This window comes from Cyclopterus lumpus, chromosome 7 (assembly GCF_009769545.1).
Source record: "Cyclopterus lumpus isolate fCycLum1 chromosome 7, fCycLum1.pri, whole genome shotgun sequence".
Taxonomy (NCBI): domain Eukaryota; kingdom Metazoa; phylum Chordata; class Actinopteri; order Perciformes; family Cyclopteridae; genus Cyclopterus; species Cyclopterus lumpus.
Window position 1 is genome coordinate 12808694 of NC_046972.1, and position 19153 is coordinate 12827846.

At 41.0% G+C, this 19153-nt stretch overlaps 2 protein-coding genes across 5 annotated transcripts; one reads left to right on the forward strand and one right to left on the reverse strand.

Annotated features, from left to right (window-relative positions):
- The first annotated feature begins 329 nt into the window (after positions 1 to 329).
- On the forward strand, positions 330 to 7311 carry c1ql4a (complement component 1, q subcomponent-like 4). The gene is made up of 2 exons (XM_034536810.1): positions 330 to 881; positions 7132 to 7311. Exons 1-2 carry the CDS (start codon positions 336 to 338, stop codon positions 7309 to 7311), a joined length of 726 nt encoding a protein of 241 aa, XP_034392701.1. The 5' UTR covers positions 330 to 335.
- A 2938-nt stretch (positions 7312 to 10249) lies between these two features.
- zgc:153867 (uncharacterized protein LOC337226 homolog) lies at positions 10250 to 18114 on the reverse strand. 4 transcript variants are annotated; one of them, XM_034536809.1, is made up of 7 exons: positions 16012 to 16127; positions 15579 to 15606; positions 13343 to 13486; positions 12991 to 13164; positions 12549 to 12626; positions 11819 to 11853; positions 10260 to 10836 (listed from the first exon to the last, which is right to left on the reverse strand). In XM_034536809.1, the coding sequence occupies exons 1-6, from the start codon at positions 16012 to 16014 to the stop codon at positions 11825 to 11827; spliced, it is 456 nt and encodes a 151-aa protein (XP_034392700.1). In that variant the 5' UTR covers positions 16015 to 16127; the 3' UTR covers positions 10260 to 10836; positions 11819 to 11824. The 4 variants fall into 4 exon arrangements, with proteins under 4 accessions (XP_034392697.1, XP_034392700.1, XP_034392696.1 ...); XM_034536806.1 differs by lacking the exons at positions 11819 to 11853; positions 15579 to 15606; positions 16012 to 16127 and adding exons at positions 15337 to 15364; positions 17938 to 18114 and having other exon boundaries at positions 10250 to 10836; XM_034536805.1 differs by lacking the exons at positions 11819 to 11853; positions 16012 to 16127 and adding an exon at positions 17938 to 18114.
- Between the last annotated feature and the right edge of the window lie 1039 nt (positions 18115 to 19153).

Here is a 19153-nt window from a genome sequence, read left to right on the forward strand (position 1 = left end):
TGAACACGGTGAAGTGTAACGTTTTCATCGTTTTAACTATAGGCTTCGAAATATTGTGCTCCTGGTCCCCTGCTCGTGTCTACCATTTTTCAAGGATCCTCCCTCCTGGCTGTCTTCCATTTTGCGCTCTCTCTCGTACTTTAGCGCAGTGACACACCGTTTTCTTTCCATTCCTGTGCACATCCTTCTGCACCTCTTTACACCAAACCGGTTCTCTGAGAGGCTTCATCCTGGCCGGCACTATTCCAGCCAAGGGGGAAGAGGACTTCCTGACGCTGGCCGCTTCACGGCTCAGCCGCAGGAAACGTGTCATTGGAGCTGCTGTAGGTGTGGCCATGGTTCTTATACTGTTGGTGGCCATTCCCCTGCTGGTCCATACAACCAAAGGGGGGAACACTGAAAATACAGGGAGTCATTTTGAAATGCTTGGGAGCTGCAGGATGGTTTGCGACCCCTACACTACGTCTCAGCCTGGCCAGGAGCTGACCGCTGTGTCTCCACCACCCCAGGATTACTCGGGGAAGAAGCTGAAGTCTGGGTTTCGTGGGCCTCCCGGGATCCCTGGCCCTCAAGGAGCACGTGGACCCCCTGGAGAGCCAGGCAAACCAGGGCCACAGGGGCCCCAAGGTCCAGGTCCTGGTGGCTATTCTCCCTCACTCTACACTCCCAAAATCGCCTTTTACGCAGGCCTACGCAAGCAGCATGAGGGGAGTGAAATACTGAAGTTTGATGACGTGGTGACCAATGTAGGTAACTACTATGAACCCAGCACCGGCAAGTTCACCTGTCCTCTACCAGGCATCTACTTCTTCACCTACCATGTTCTAATGAGAGGTGGTGATGGGACCAGCATGTGGGCAGACCTGAAGAAGAACGGACTGGTAAGAGGATGTGTGTGTGTGTGTGTGTGTGTGTGTGTGTGTGTGTTTGTGTGCATGTAAGAAGGTGTATGTGTGTGTATAATAGAGGGTCTGCATACGTGTTTGTATGTATTCACACACACGACCATGCAGCAGATTTCTTTTTCACAGTTGACCATCCTGTGTGACCATTGACTCGCATTCACCTCAGTAACATTGAGCTCTTCAGATTCCGAGCACATTCCACTTAGCAGGTGGCAACATGACAGCCAAAGAATGAAAGCGCAATCTTTCTTCTCATTAAGGGAAATTCATGCTATACAGTCTAAAATCCAAACTACGGATATTTGCATTCTCATATGCACTTTCGCTAAATGACAAGTGGCAGAATGCCGACGCCGCCAAAAGGAACAGTCTAATTAGTAAGTATCATACACAGAGCTTGATTATCGCCTAAACAGAAGTGCAAAAGAGCACAGGAGAAATGTCTGTCAGTACGTGGACCAGTCAGTTTACATCTCAGCTAAATAAATAATGAATGTAAAATTGACAGTCCACTCATCCACTCGCTCATTCCCCAGACACTAATTAAAGGCACATGGGCTGATGGGAGGAAGGGAGAGGAGAGGTGGGAGGAATCACAGGAATTTCATCAGAGGACTCCAAATTCAGGAAACATTCTTCAAGTTGTTTTTTTACATTCATTCATTCATCAAGGACTTAAAATGCAAATACTCTCTGCTCAGACCTCACTTTATGGATAAATAGTGCATCAAGGACTCTTAGGCCGTGTACGCGGCCTAATACAGGTTCATAGGGTTTAATCCGGCAGTTGTAAATAAGGTTGATTTTTCATATTTAATTTAGACTAGATTTGGTGCCACAAAGGTGAATATGTGTTTAAGGCGGCCGACTTAATGCCTCGTATTATCATTCGTCATCTTAACCCGCTCAATGGTTTTACATCTTAAATTAGATCCTATGAACTCTCGCTATACTTTCCTCTCCGTACCCCTCCCCAACTTGTTCATTGATTCTCCATTAATTATTCTTTCACTCAACTCAATCATTTAACCTTGGTCTATCTGAAGCCCGTCATTAAACAGTTGTGTTGTAGAGCGTTCTCCTAACAAGGATCTAAACAAACAGAGCTTCTGGTGATGACAATAGAGAGTCTATGAAGTGCTGAGGCTTTCTTGGATATCTTTCTGCCCACTGGGTATGTTTTAAACACAATAAAGAAGGATTGCCAGAGCCACAATTGTGCCATCTTCCCTTTCCGCTTGCGTCGTAACTTTGCCACCTTAACAGATACGGTCAATTGTAACGTTGGGTTTGTTAGGCAGCCGGTTTTAGTGCATGTCTCGGACAGGTTCAGCGAGAATGAATGAAACACAAGAGACCTGACATGACATAGACATACAGAGGCGTCCACTCTGAGACAGTGAAAGTGAGGAGAAAAACAAGACAAGTGAGTTGATGGGAAGATCCGGGGTGGAGCAGAGGAAGATAGATGACTTAATGGAGGTATGGAGACAGTGGGCTGGTAGACGAGGCATCGGGGAGGCTGGTAGTGAAGGCCGGGATGAGATCAGGCATGATGACCAATGGACACCCCCTCAACACGTCTCGGCTTGACAAGTGATCAAGGTCGGCCAGAGAAAGAAAGAAAATTAGTTTACAAACTGTATTTATGCACCAATTGCAATAAGGAAGTAAAACTGTTAATTAATCAGTTCTGGACACCAACAGATTACCTTGAGGAATTGTTATTCTCCTGTATCTTTGCTAATGACGTTTAAATAGTCACACTGCCTGAGCTGGACTCATGTGACATGAGTGTGGTGTAGTGCGATGCCAGGATCTCAGGAGGATGTGCTGACTGTGGCAGGGCTTCTCTGTGATTCCTAGATCCAATACCTATTACGTTCACTAAATCCCCACTCTGTAAAGCCTACCTGCTCACACTTCAATCTAACTTTCACAAATCATCGCAGCATCATGACAGGGTTTCAGAGATAGGGGATTTGTGATTGAAGAGGTTCACACCTCAGTTGCTTCCATGTTTGTAATGCAATGGTAATTGACTTACAGTACAATTCCAATGTGGATGTTTGCTCCACACTTCTAGGGTCCTTTCACCCCTTTTAAATGTGAAATGCATAGTTAGGAAACAGAAGGCACACAACGCCAAATTTGATATTCCAGTTTTGAAAGATGATGCAGTCATACATCATTATAATACTTAATGATTGGATATTTATTTAGCCTTAGTCAAAACAAATAGTTGTAAATGTTCTCCCTGATTGGTGCCACTGCTGTTATAAATGTGTTTAATCTCTCTATTCCTAAATCACTGTCAAGGATACATGAGTTGTATGCTACTTAATATTCCAGATAGGTGGCAAATGTTATTAAGACGGTCTATGCTAATGTTGGCATGCTATGAAGGTTGGCAATACGTCATGCGTACCTTCTTAAAAAATCTCTTCCTTTCTCCTCATTAACTGGTTGGCGAGCTGTTCACCTACTCATTTATATTCCCATAGTGCCCCACTGTATATCTATGATAAATATTGTTAACACAATGTGCAATGTAGACAAATAGATACTGGCTCGGCTCCCATTTAATTTCTCGCTTATTTTTTTTCACCAGACTCTTTTAATAGCTCAGTTAAAGGTCAAGTTATTTTACACAGTAGTGTTAAAATGTCATCCCTCGTTTTAATGACCGGTACCTGTAATAACTTTCCCAGTACAGAGACATATATATATATATGCTACAGGTGAAATATAATTAGCCTCAGAGTAAGGGAATGTGTTAGATATAACATAATTTGTTCTAAGACAATAATTCAGACAGGATGATGTCTTTCAGTCCATAAGAGATCTAAATCAAATATAAAAATGTGCCTCTGATGAAACACATTGTTTAAATAAGTCAATTCCTTTCATACTGTGCAAAGGTTTTACCATTATAGAGCAGCAGTAACACTGAATGCCAGGTAATAGCAGTCCAAGGAACGGTGCAATGCTACGGTCTCTTATCGCCACGTAATCCCTGGGGTCCCAAAGGAGAGGAAAAACCTATTCAATACATATTCTATTTCCACAACATCGCCCCCCACCACCCATCACCTACCCTCCTGCCATGTGCTGGAGTCCCTTAGGTAAGTTTAACAGCTACTGTTCTATTGTCTCCACTCTAAGAGGTCAGTATATCACAGTGAATGAATCTTGTCAGTTTTATTACCCACAAATAAAACAAGGCTTCATATACCACATCTCACCGGTCTCACAAAATAGCCTCGCTTGATCAGCCTGTTACTCTAGGCCCCCTCCCCTCCCCTCGACCCCCTGGCCCTTGGTTTTTTTCCTTCCCCTCTACCTTCTTTTTGTCTCTCCGTGTATGTCTTCAGCGCTGCAGCTCCACTTGTATAGACAATGACACTGCAGCTGCTCCCCACACCTCCACCCATCCCTACTCCCTCCTCCTTGCCTGTGGCCCCCTCTGCTCCCAGGCGTGTTTACTGGAGGCCCTATAATGAAGGGGCGAGGCAGAGACAGAGACAGCCACAGGCAAACCCTGGGGGCCCCTGCCTCACGGCTCACAACCCTTCAAGCTCCAGGATCAGCACAGTGTGCTGCCTGGTTCACACGGATCAAGCTGTGTCCTCCAGGCGTATCCCTCTCCTCCATCGGCTTCCTGTCCTAATCCCACCACGGCCCTCTGATGCCTGTCTGTCTGGCATCTGCATTAATGGACGGCTTGCATTATTCCTTCACGCACAGGAACCTCAGCTGAAGCACCAATTCACATATGGTATATGGGCAAAATTACATCTATACTGTGACTGATTAATATTATTCTCTTGTGAGAGTATTCAGCCGCACTTTCATGCATTAAGTCATGAGAATCTGAAGAAGACCCGAGTTGGGAAAGATCTCTCTACATCTCCCTCGGTTACACAGTTTGGATAAAATAATGAGCAGGATGACATATGCCTTGTGTCAATAGGAAGTCACAACAACAGCAGAGCTGTCAGCTGCAGCCCAAGATGCAAATGTGATACTGGCTGTCACTACACATGTCAAGCAGAACAACAATATAACCTTTTCAGATGACAATGGATTGGGGTCGCTATTTGAGAGATGGTCCAGGGGGGCAAAGAAGAGTAGCTTATGTTCATTGTTTAGTAATATTAATTGGGCTGCCTGGGTAACACAAGGGTACCCACAACTTAAATAAATGATATGGCTTTGATTATATAACAGATAATCAACACTCAATGTTCCCTTCTGCCTATGAACTGTTCTGCATCTCGCACAGATGTGATTTTGTGGCCAGCCTAGGTCAGATTACCAATTGTGCTCTAAGTGCTATGAACTTAATGTTTTAGTTTCAATCAACTTTATTTTATTTCATTCATTTCAAACTTAGTATAGTGTAGTATGTCTAGGACACGGGTGCATTGAGCATATCTACATTCCATATATCTCATACTGGTTTTATAGCCAGAAAACCATACTTTACACTATATCAATTAATTCAATATTAAATATACAAGTTTCTTGTTGTATAAACAGGTGCACCTGCATGCATAGGCATGTTTTTCACTTCTCCACATCCCAGACAGTCTTTGTCATATCTAGACAGAGGTTACTATAGCCAACTTTCACTTCCTCCATTTGTCCCCGCGGAGACAATGTTTAGTTAATTTCTATTTTTGTTTAACTTTTACTACACAATATGGCTACGTGCACACTTGTCCATTGCAATGATAAAAGTTGAATAGCTTTGCAGTGATAATTATAGCTGTTTTAGGCACAGGCAGCCTAGGATACCTAAAAACACCCTTGTGAAATCTTAAATCTAACTAAACAAGACTCTTAGTAGTAATGTAACAAAAAGCTATGGTTGTGTTTAATGTGTGGTTATTGAGATGTGAAGCCTCAGGAAATAGACTTCTCTACTCCCTTAATAAATCTGGACAGCGACATGCTTAGACCACTGGTCACCAACATGCAACATCCACGACCTGGATTTAATTTAAGGAGACCTACAGATAGTGTCCATGAAATTGAACACATGTCCAGGGTAGATAGATAGACGGTGAACAATATGGCTCAGTAAGACAATGAGAAAATGGATAGGTGCACAGGGATAAGAGCATATTTTTTCCCGTGACAGTAATTTAGGCTGTGTTGCTCAGTGATTGACTGTTTTCAAATTGATGCATGCTCATTGGGGAAAAAGAGGCCCCAGTGATGGGAATGGCATGATGGTAGTTGCGTTGCAGATCATATTCTTTGGCTGTCATGGAGATGTGAGTGTCTTGTCTGGCTGCTGACACAGATTGAGTGCTCCCACCGTAGATGGACACTGAGCCAGACACAAGGCCACTGATGGCTGACATGTGTCTGATGATTCGCGCTGCTCCACCAGAAATATTGATAGATCCTCCTTAGCACGTTTTTAGGATTGCAACTTAGCGTACAATACAATTACACTCATCTATCTATCTATCTATCTATCTATCTATCTATCTATCTATCTATCTATCTATATACAGACACTATTTACTCCAAGCCCTTTACATGTACATGCCAGTTTTAAAAAACATGAAATATTACAGAGCTATATGCTTGGTATGTTGCAATCCAAGCATGTGTATTTAAATGTCTACAATGAGTAAACCCAATTAAATGTGTTAAAAAACAAGTAAAGATCCACTGCTGCTGGGTCAATAACACCAAACCCACACACAGCATGCAAATGTGAAACTGTCTGGCTTTGGCATAGCCACTCAATATCATGCATATTGAACTGGCCCTAGGATCACAAGCAACAGGTCAATAGCTGAGGTGGATAGTGATACTGGTTCTCGGCTAAGCCCAATGATTTTGCTTATCTTCACGACCCAATCAGATCTCCATCCTTTGCTGTGATGTCAGCCACAATCAATAACAGACAGAGTGGTCGTGCTCTGTCCACCTTTGGGGTCACAGGTCACAGTCCCATCCATCCGTTTATCCAGCATGAATGCGGAGGTGATGTCATATTCACGAGTGTCTCATTTGAAGGCTGTTAATAATTGATAATGACCCAGCCTAAAAAAATAATGTGATAAAGGAATGAGTTAATGGTTTTGGTCTTAAAGAGGTGCTGAGTTCCTGGAGCTGTTGCGTAAGTGGCGATGACATTTGCAAGTGTTTGTTCAGTTTCCTCCATGCTCTAATTGCCAATGCGTATGTCCTCTGTGGGTGACAGGTAAGAGCCAGCGCCATCGCTCAGGACGCTGATCAGAATTACGACTACGCATCCAACAGTGTGATCCTGCATTTGGACGTGGGTGATGAGGTGTGTGTGCAGCTGGACGGAGGGAAGGTCCATGGAGGGAACACAAACAAGTACAGCACCTTCTCCGGTTTCCTCATCTACCCAGACTGAATGTCATCCTTCCTCACGGAGAATGGACATGAACACACACTCAGACATAATAATCACACTTACACAGACATGTTCGTATGCAAATTAATGCACATATACAGACATGCAGAGACTCGATTCCTGCATGGACAAATACACACACACTAACGCAAGCAAACACACACACATACAGACACGGAGATTACAACAGACTACAAAAAGCGCGGATCGAGTGAACTTCAGAGAGAAGTGGAATTAAGTCGAGTTGTGTGATCATAAGCAACTGTAATTATTGGGGCCCTTTGTGCAAATATGAATAACAGAACATGTGCAGTATAGGTGCGCATAAAAATTGCTCAGAAATATCTAAAATACTATAATGTGATCCATATTAACTGACATTGTGAGAACTAGAATATAACAATCACTCTCAGCATAATTGTTTTTCAATGCAATAATGGTGTTGAGGTTGCCATTGATCACGATAACTGAGCTGACCTCGGATCGAATGGCCTGCCTATGTTTTACAACTCATCGTTGTAAAATATATTTCCCAAAAGGGATTTACACCAGTTGAAATTAAATCCCTGTTGTGGTTCACCCTGTATTTGGGCCATACTGATCAAAATAAGGCCATCTGAATAAACACAGATGTTTGACCCCTCTTTCCTGTGTTCATCACAAAGATAGATATCACAGCAAGATAAAAACTAAACATATTACAAGGCGTCACATTTTATGGATGGTACTTGTGTGTGATGAAGTTTTAATTGCCAAGTGCATCATTGACAATAGTGTGTGTGTGTGTGTGTGTGCGTGTGTGTGTGTGTGTGTGTGTGTGGGGGGGGGGGGGGGGGGGGATGCATTGTTTTACTTACATTAAATGTTGTACAATACATGACAGGCACATTACTGTTATTACACTGCCATACCTACTTAGTACTTTATTTTTGAGAGTTCCTGTCAAAATATTATCATACAGTATGTATCAACACAGTAATCCTGGGATGGCTATCTGGTATGTTGAATAGGCTGAGTAGACAACTGCTATTAAAAATATCTATACCTACCATGTCTGTGTTTGTGCATGTTGTTTTGGTGTGGTAAAGGTCAGGGCTGAATAAAGGCATGTATGTTCAACATAAATCGTCCTAAATACATGCAGACCCTTGTTCAGTTTTATTTTGAGTGACCACTTGGATCGACTGGAGAATTGGATGTATGACCTGGCTTTGTGGACTTACAGCTGAGTTCCAACCTCTGTCTGCTACAACATGGATTTCCAATATGTCTTAAGACACTGTTAAGACACAAACATTAATACCGCAATATTGATCTCTGCTCATAATACACCCAGGATCTACAAAATCCAGCCGATGTATACTAGTTAAATCTTACAATAGTCATCAATTGTACAACAAACCAAATTGGTTCAGTGTTTGATGGCTTGACATTGTTTATCAGAGTTTTGACTAAAGATCATTTGTTGGCAAGCCCCATCAACAATAACAAGAAATAAAACCAGGGAATTTGTGAAAACTTCCTTAACTAATATTGGTACATTTCTCATTTACTGATAATCCCACTGATTTTATGGAAGTCATACTATGCTCTCTCTCACTGAAAACTATATTTCTGAATATATACGTATATATATACATATAGTATATCTACGAAGTTATGGGAAATAAAACAAAAAAGCATCACTTCATAAATTGAGTACTTATTGATTAAAATGGACTGTTTTTAATGATTCATCTAACGATTAATTACTTGATTATTTGCTGCTTATTGTTTGGTCTATAAAATGTTGGAGAAAAAGCCAAACATGTCCATGAAAATTTCCCGAAGCGCAATGTGACTTCTTCAAATGTCTTGTTTTATCTGACCGACAGCCCAAAACCCAAAGACATTAAGTGTAGTGTCATCTCTATGCTGTGTTTTATAAATAATGTCACTAGTTCATTCAAGGGTCTCAATTTCTAATATTGCTACTTTAACGGTTCCTTAAAAATGGAGACAGAGACATCATCTCCATGTTAAATAAAATGAATCTTGAATACCTCTTAGATTACTGGCAAAAAGCAAAGTGTCTAATTAGAGAAGAGAGCCGACGGCATTCTAGACTTAAAGGATTTGTTGAATGTGTTGCTCCTGAGCGGAGAAAGAGGGCTGCAGCCCGAGCCATGCCTGGCCCCGGCCCGGCTCTCTCTACTGGCAGATTCCAGTTGAAAGTTAATTGGACGGGGAGAGGTCTGAGACAGGCTGCGCTGAGGCCCATTAGTGAATCCCCTGTCGAATGCACAGCCACCAGGATCACAGACTCACAAATAGGAGGATTAAAATAATCAATAGCCTTGACTTCCATCGACCACACACATACACACCGAGTAATTAGTGGACAACCTATTCAGCAGTGGACTATGACACCCTCCTGAACCATAGCCCACACACACATGAGCAGCACACTCCTGTAGCTGTGAGGTCTAATGAGAGGAAATAGTTGAGGCTGCTTGCGAGGGAAATGAAGGAAAGGTCAGGAAGCCACCAAACGGCCTTCTACTGCCCATATCTTGGTGCTTTGTCACTGAATCATTCCTTGGACAATTTAAAGCATGGCCGGGAAAAATGTACAATGAAATATTTTTGGGTTGATATTTGAGTTTGCAATGTCCCTAAACTAATAAGAGAAACCATAAACAGCCAATACAATATTATATTGACTTGAGCAACAAAGCATAAATTCATGATGACCTTCAAATTGTGTATTTAGCAAAAAGAAAAGCATTAAGAACATACCAAAATAGGCCTCACTGAACAATAAATGGGTCTTTCTGACTCGGACTCCAGCAGCAACACTGCCCTCTTGTGTCGTAACGTATTGCGCAAAACATAAAAAGACAAGATAGTCAGAGCTCGCACCCTATTTGATCAAATCAAATCAGCTCAAAACAATTGGTTTTCAGGAAAAACATTTATTTAAATGAAGCAAAAGATATGGGTGAATTAAAAACATGGGAGAACATTTGAATTATTATTATTATTTTTTAAACTTCATGATAGTATGGTTTTGAATATACCAATTTACCGCATGATTGGAGGAACAAATTCCTCAGCCAAAGATATTCTTAGCCAATGATACAGTAGATTGCTGACAGCTGGATACTATGCATGTATATATTTATATATATTAATGTCCCATCCAACATTGACACACTAGTATCAATAATTACAGTATATCGTTATTTATTTTTGTCATCTTGTGCTGCATCTTGGAATGTTAATGCAAACATTAAGACATCTGAATTCATACAAGTTGGTCACATCTGTGAATGGACCTGCCAGCAATAGACAGGACCACCTTTGTGGTCTTTGTAGGGAATGTAAAGGCACTTCTTTAATCAAACCAATGTGGAAAACCAATCCATGGAAAAGGTTGGGGCGCAGGTGTTTTAGAAGCAAACTGAAAAAATGGTGTACATGTGACAGGGTAGAAAAAGTTGGATGCTCTTCGTCTTCACCCATTCATGACCATCCTGACGAGTTCTGTAAGAGAAGAGACACGTGTGAGAGTCGTGGTCTAGATCCGCATTCGGAGGCAGATCCCCCATATTCTGTTCAACCAGATGAGAGAATGGTGGAAGACGGTTACTGCGAGAAAGAGGTGAGGTAATCATCTCTATCTCCTATTTAGCCAAAGCCTATGGCCATGTCTATGATCCAAGAAGAGCTGGTTAGAGAAGCCATCCTCGCTGTATGCTTTCCTCTAGTTGAGAAGCAAAGAAAAAGGGGAGAAGGTCAAGGGAGCTAAGTCCAGTCAGACAGCGGCCAGCTACAAATTCAGCTTCCATAAGTAGAGAGGAGTAAATTATCAGCACAAGAGCAACTCATTGCATTTCTCTGGTTAGTAGAAAAAGGGACTGGTCCACTCTCCCAAGGCTGGTGGCTATATTCAAACGTAAATAACATGTCTGCAATGTAATGAACGGTCTATTGTATCTGTTTGAAAAGAGCAGCACCTCTAACATCAACAGAGAATAAAGCCTATTTGCTTTATAATGCCAATGACATGCAAATGAGATTAGAAGAGCCGTCTTGTGACCTCCACACACACACACACCAGCTCAAATAACTCGACAGTGGCTACCAGGTTTTCCCTGAATGAGACCAGTCACTTCCCTGTGTGTCCATCATATCCCCTTATAAACTATGGGGAGTTCAGACACATGCAGAGGGGCATGCGGCAGCCAGGGGCCAAGACAGAGGGCTGTAGGAGGGACAGACAGAATAGCAGGAGGCTACACATGGGTCAAAGCCTCAGGATTAAATATGAGAGGGACCACAAGGCTTTCCCACAGGTACCTACAGGTTAAATCTACTTTGCAACAGCACATTGTACTCATTTGCAAATTATGAAGAGAAAACTACAGCCAATAAGTGTGAGGGTGGCCTAATGGGAGTGAATTATTTAACAACTAAATTGCAGGAAAGCCTGGAGGTGCACTCATGGTATACCAAATGCCCGTACCGGCCCTCAGCCTGACATGATGTGGCGGACAAATGCTGTGGAGGAAGAACAGTTAACACACTGTTAGACATGGCCTCTTACAGCAGTCAATTAACCACAAGTGTAAAGCCGCATGAAAGACAGTGAACAGTGCGGATACCCACATCGTAAAACTAAATTGGGCAATGGTTTACTGTAGTGACAGCTTAGTAATTAGAAATAGGTGCATCCAATGACTGCCTTCAGATAGCAAGGACCGCATTTTACCTATGTTGACTGCTTTCAACACCACAGAAGAATTTCAGCATGAATGCATGTTTCAGCCGAACATCATTGAAACAGAGCAGCTGGTATTGGTAATGGGGGCAACGTGTTAGCAGACAGAGTGTTTGAATGCCATCTTCCTGCTCACATAAACACACTGTGTGCAAAGCCCCGTCCTCAGTTACACACAGGAGAGGAACTAGAATGGCAGGAAATGACAGCAAAATGCAGTAAAGACTGAGCAGACAAAAGGTGTACATCCTGGGGTGGGATGACCCCCAATGGTAACTAAAACTATATTTTCACATAATATTTCCAATGTAACCGCAGCGCACAGTAGAATCTATGTGCTGACTGTAGTTTCATTACCACATTGCCAAGACATGAGGTTTCATTGACAGTAGCAGGTATTTGGCAACAGGATTGCCACACGCTATCGCCAAATTACGGAAAGTATCCCATTCTTGTGCATTTCTTTCCCTCTTACCTTCATAATTGATGCAACCATTGGCATCTTCGTGTCCCGCCAAGAGTGTCTCAACTTCCTCCTCTGACATTTTCTCACCTGAAAAAGAAACAAAACATTAATACATATGAGTGACATTACCATGATTTTGAAAAAGAATAAGAATTTGATAAAGAATTTCACAAATGAACAAGTTATAAAAGTACACAAGTAAAAAAAATAATATGATAACACTAAAAATACACTTGACACCTGATGATGCCAAATTAATAATATGAAAATAATTTACTTTTGCCATCATGTATATTCAGTTTCGAGCAGGTACATTTTGCACTGACACTATCCATTGTGGGGATTACAGTATTTTTTGTCAGTGAAATAATTTAAACAGTGTGTATACATGAAATCAAAAATAGTCTTCCCATCCAGCTGGCTAATCAAGGGTGATAATAATGTAACTTGCCTAGCGTGGTGAGGACGTGACGAAGCTCTGCTCCCATTACTGTGCCGTTGCCCTCCTTGTCAAAGACACGCAGTCCCTCCACAAAGTCCTCCATGGAGCCCTGATCTTTATTTTTAGCGATGGCCTGGAACATGGGCAGGAACTGCTCAAAGTCTAGCATCTTGCAGTTCATGTCTGTAAAAATAAATACAAATAAATAAATAAATAAATGAGGAAAGTCTAAGCCTCCATCTGCAAAACACACCATTTCCACCGAAAGATTAAAATCATAAGAATACATTTTTCAGCAGTGACAGAATTTATGTACATTAAAAGAGATAACTTCCATTAAGTGCATTTCTTTCCCTCTCACCGTCGGCCTTGGGGTTGCCCAGAACCTTAAGCACCTCAGCATTGACAGGGTTCTGTCCCAGGGCCCGCATGACATCCCCACACTGGCTGAAGCTAATCTTGCCATCTCCTGTCCTGTCGAACAGCAAGAATGCCTCCTTAAACTCTGCAGGATACACAGACACATGACGAGTTAGGGTAGGGATATGAATTATTGTAAAAAATGAAGAGATCAGCAGACATGTATGGATGAATGATATGGAGATACTAAGACTTAGAAATAGATGAAATCAGAAAAGCCAGAAAATGAGAACAGGCAGACAATAAAAGCAACGATTTTGACATGATCTTGTTTTCGGCTGGGAGGCCGACAATTAAAGTGAGCAGACAGGACACACAGCACTTCACTGACAAACCTGCGTATGTTCCATACTACTCTAGGCAACATAACTCCTGCTGGTCTCTCCAGGATAAAAAAAAATGCATTAATAACATTGTTTCAAACGCATCTCAGTACTGTAACTGTTTGCCTGGTAGATTGTGGCACAACCACTGAAAAACAGCTTGCTCTCTATACTCTGCTGTTCGACATTGGCAAACACCCTTCTAACTTCCTCAATTCAGCAACTACTACATATTCACTTCAGTCATCTTGTTGGTCGATGACTTTACTACTTTACCAGTGCAACACTACATGTTCTGTCATTATTGTCGTTGTTTGAACATGCAAACACTTGGGCATTTAGTTTCCAAAGATATCAAAATATATATGAATATCATGGAATCGGGTTACAATTGTAATGGTAACATGCCTTAAATAAAGAACCAAAACAATCATGCATGGATATAGTATGTTAGATTTTCTTTTAATACAAATCTGTAAATGAGATGGCCAAGATCATCCTAAATGCTTTAAAACTAAATAGAAGCACACACATTTCCTGCAGATCATCAACATCAGATAAAAGCTTCAAAACATGCATTTCAAACTCTTAGATTGCAGTAAGTGGTGCCAACTCATGTTCAAAGTATTTTTGAAAAGTTGCCTTAGATCTTAATGCTAATGTGAAGCTTTAAACCAAGAAATACCACAAACTGTACATCATTTTATAAAGTCATCGCCTTGATAAAAATAAAACAAAACGTATTTGATTAAACAATGTGAAAGTTATACGGTATTGCAACCTATCAGCTGAGGTTTGTATCAAGTGTCATCTTTAATATCTTGTCCATTTTATAGTAGCAATCAAATACCATAATGTCAGTAGTTCTCACTGTTTTTGTTATAAATATTACCAGATTCATGAAGTGTCTATATGATAGGATGTTCTTGAAAGTTGCTAGTATCTAAGATATAGTAATCAGGGAGACATGAGTCGGATTACACAATATCCAGGCAGCAGTCTGGTCTTAATGTTATGGGACAAGCTATTCCCAAAAAAGCTCAGGCACTGTTGTGGAGTTTCTTCCTGTTCTGAGGAATGTGCCTCTTCCCTTCAGGCCAGTGAGCACTTTTCCTAACACCATATTTGGTAATAGAGGAGTGGAGCAAAGTAGGAGGAGAGTGAGAGTAGCTATAGCCCATTATGACAACTGAGATTAAACAAACCAACCCTAGGACAAAAACATGCATCACTGTAACCAGCACCAAAAAAGGGCACGCTGGAAGATGCCCCACTTGGAAGATAAAAGGCAAAGTGTATAGCAAACTGACAACCAGGACTGACTAATGATAACAGATATGAACGTTGGCTACATTTGGTTTTATACGTATTGCTAATGCATGATTGACCACATACAAAATCAATGCAACACACGGTCAAAGCTGCCAAGTAATATAACATTAAATGCAAAATGTGACTGACTTTTGACGGACCAAACAGTGCAAAGCGACTCTACAGTTGAAACAGGTTGACGTTAGGTTGACCCAAAAGTAGCATGCAGATCACACCCTAAACACTCCGCTCGAGATAGCCATCAGTTTTGAGCTGAGGTGGTTCCCTCTCACTGACTTACCATGAATCTGATCCAGGTTAAATTCAATCTGGAAAGGATAAGCAGTTGCAAGTGGAAAGTGATGAAACAGTACAGAAATTAAGAAGAATAACCGAGCCTACAAAACACGACAGCTATGGCAGGCGGGCATAGAGCAGGGTGATAGTGGAGATACAGGGCAAAGTGTCACCTCAACCAAGCAAGAATGAAAGCATGCAAAACAAATGAGATCTGAAAAATGTACCGACAAAATTAGAACTCACCAATAATTTGATCTTCCGAGAAGTCAGACTGTTCAAAGAGAAAGTAGGCTACATGATTATGGTTGCCTTTGCTCCCCAGTCAATTGCTAGCTGGGTTAACTTCAACGGCGTTTCGACATATTATTTCGGATAGTTAGATTTACTCAAACAATACATTCCGTAACATTAGATCATTCAGCAACGGTTTGTATCCACGCGGGTATTTAGACGACATCAACTAGCTTGTCGCGTGAATGTTAACTTTAATCCATCTACCGTGCGAGCTAATGTTAGCTTCTCAAAAGTTGCACTTCCGCTAGCAGCCCGCGAGCCAACTTAGACATTCAAACTCAACTTATTATATTGGAAAAGCCAAACCATTTTCTTGAGACAAGACGCTAATTATACAAGAACAATTGCTACGCGAGTCGAGGGGAGCAAAAAAACAACCCACCATGGCTGTGTTGGTTGAGATGTGTCCGAGGAGTCAGTAAACCAAAGAATGTGTGACGGCTCTCAGAGCAGGGCTGGGTGAGAAGGAGAAAACCTAGCAGACTATGGCAGCAGTGCGTCATGACGTAGGACGCACGACGTCCATGCATGAGGGCGAACGACTACACTCCATATATAGGAATAGAGATCAAGGTATAAGGCTTGTTCTCTATTACAGTACATTAACTACATGCCTTAACGCTGCTTGAACTGCTCACTTTACGATTGAGGTGATAGGTAGTACTACATGGAATACGCAACTGTATTCTTTAACTGTTTAATTCAATTTAAGAGCTGAATTTACTCCTTAACAGACAAATGCAAGAACACCTATTCTGATCATACTGACTTACGTTAATAATGCATATATTTAAATACTGCATTCATTAATACGTGTTGCTTTGGTTATTGTGCTCACCTTCAAGGCAAGTACGATTGTGTGGCATCACAACTATTTTTAATTCTCCAATGCACATACAAGGTGAACTAGATCATTAAATGGTCAATGGACCCTATGTTAAGTGATGTGTGTTCTGATTAAAACATGATTTTAAAGATGTTTTAAAGAATCTTTGTTCCTTTGTGGTGTGCATTTGACTTTGATCCCACTTTGATGGATAAATGAATGCATGGTTGCACTGGATGACACTTAGCAGCATGGCTAAAGCACTGTGTTTGCACAGCTGGAACTCTGGCCTATTGTCATGTTCGTGGTTCCACTGTGAGCAGAAATGTCTTTACATGGCCCACATATCCTGGCAGGCTAAATGAGACAGCCTCGCTCCATAAAATTGTGGAGTAATAGCAACACAGTGTAAGACTTAAAGCACTAGAGAATGGCAGCGAAGCTATGAAGCACGAACAAAGATAAAGTACATTAACACAAAGTCTAATGTGGGCATCAGTGTAGTTTGAGTTACTTTGACACATCTTTACATTCATGTTTTGTCTGATTGATCTATCCCTGCCATTGACTTGTGAACACCAATAGCTTGGACTTATATAATGTTAACAGGATTTATTTGGTCAAGGCACTTACATAATTTAATAAATTCCTATATTTATTGATATTTTATATTTTAATGCTAATTAAATGTATGAACTTAATATGTACTTCATTTCCAGAGTATAACATATAAATGACACAGTTTCTAAATAATCACATTGTCTTTTCTCAATCCCGTATTGCCTTATGTGTTGTATAACATAAGCAGTCAACATGTGTCACTACAAAGACAATGAGACTGTACTATATCTGTCCTATGACAGTAAACAAAGTGCCTCAGGCTGGTTATGTTATATCTCACAAACTGTTATTTCAGTCCAAAGACAGAAGGGAGGTCCATTCTCTTTGCAGCCAGTTTCTAGCTTTGAAAAATGGGTCAAGTAAAACCTCTCTAAATTATTAATCAAGTGAAGAATAAAAATGTCCTCACTTTGAGTTTTGAATGAGAGATATTGTCTTGTTATTTTGTTTCTTGTAATATTGATAATATAAATAGGTGTGTAGGTCACGTTCTTGATGAAAGAAATAGAACAAACGGTGGCAGAAAACAGCCTCGTTCTCCCTAAGGAGGCCACTGACTGGCATGCTCACTTCCAGTGCCCCATTTCTTTGGTTAGCTTAGATTCTTAGTCTCATTCCAGATTGATGCTGACAGTTTATCAGCATCAGTATTGTAGACAGCTACTTGGCAACTAATCAGCATAAACAGAACGTAATGGCAAACAAATTACTATTTTGATTTAGCATCTTGCTAAGATATTTAAACACTGGACATGAAATCAGAGATGAGATGAATAGTACATGGCTTTTCTAAATATAGTCCTAATTTCTGAATGCCCAACATTAGCTTTGTCATAACAAGCTGTAGATTACTCCACTCACTTCCAAAGCAGTGGGGTCAAATGGCGAATCCGAAGGACGCAGCATCCTCGGTTTCTGCTCTGGAGCCGGTTTTGGATCTGCAGGAGCCACAGGGAGGCAGGGGTAAGGAGGACCCAGTCTGGGTTGGGTCACTGGTGAAGGAGACTTCTTAATGGAGGATTCTCTTTTCGAAGCCATTCCTAACGTCCTGGGCAGCCAAACACGTCAAATCTCTGCACCAGCTGCTGGTTTGGCTGCTAAGAGGAGGTATCAAGCTATGAATAAAGTGTGTCAGTTGTGCATATCCTGTGGAGCTGTGGGGAGGGGAGGAGAGAAGCAGGTTGATGATGCCGATGATGCTCAGGGACTGGCGGTTGGACGAGGCACAGGTGGACATAAAGAATAGCATGTGCATATAGGAGTAGAGATATATAGAAAGAAGTATAGGCTCAGCTGTATGACTCCAAGCCCATGCTTTTATTTGTTTCAGAAATGTGTGTGTGTGTGTGTGTGTGTAGCCTATGTTCAGACTTGTGAAGATACGAGTCAAGAGAGTCATATTTTCTGAGTCTTAACTAGATTTTATTATTTTTTTATTTAAAACGAGATACATTTACCACAACCTTAAGCAGTCAAATACAACATTAATGCAGCAGTAATATAAAACTAGAACCACTGCACAGTATGTACAGTACGACACGGCCAAAGGGAGACAGTAGTTCAGAATAGTGCCACTAGATGTCAGTATTATACAACAGGAAGACACGACCACGTACTGCTTTTTGCTTACTTGCTTCAAGAACAAAAACAAATCTGTTATTTAATTCAGTCGCAAGTCTACTTCAGCATTTACGAAAGTATTTTTAACGATAATAACGATGATGATGATGAATTGTATCTCGATCTCGCTGTCTGTGTATCCATCCAGTGGTTGAAGCATATGTATTTAAGTAGGCTACTGTACTTTTGAGGTACTTGCACTTTACTTGTGTATTTATATTTCCTGAAACTTTATACTTTTGCACCACTACATTTCAGAGGGAAATACTTTTTACTCCAGTACTTATTTGACAGCTCTAGTTACTTCTCAAATTCAGTTTAATAATACAAATGATAAGGAACACATAAACTAGTATGTATCGATTATAATACTATAATACAATATAACCTATATAATGAATAGATATGGGCCATTCTGCAAAATCCTTTTCCCATCTGTTCTTTTTCTTTTGTTAGG

Coding starts and splice junctions, on each gene's coding strand:
- c1ql4a (XM_034536810.1), top strand. CDS start 336: ATGGTTCTTATACTGTTGGTGGCCATTCCCCTGCTGGTCCATACAACC. Junction 882..7,131: donor ACCTGAAGAAGAACGGACTG/GTAAGAGGATGT, acceptor TGTGGGTGACAG/GTAAGAGCCAGCGCCATCGC.
- zgc:153867 (XM_034536806.1), bottom strand. CDS start 18,114: ATGGCTTCGAAAAGAGAATCCTCCATTAAGAAGTCTCCTTCACCAGTG. Junction 13,487..15,336: donor TAACCTGGATCAGATTCATG/GTAAGTCAGTGA, acceptor TGTATCCTGCAG/AGTTTAAGGAGGCATTCTTG. Junction 10,837..12,548: donor TGGTTGCATCAATTATGAAG/GTAAGAGGGAAA, acceptor CTTCTCTTACAG/AACTCGTCAGGATGGTCATG.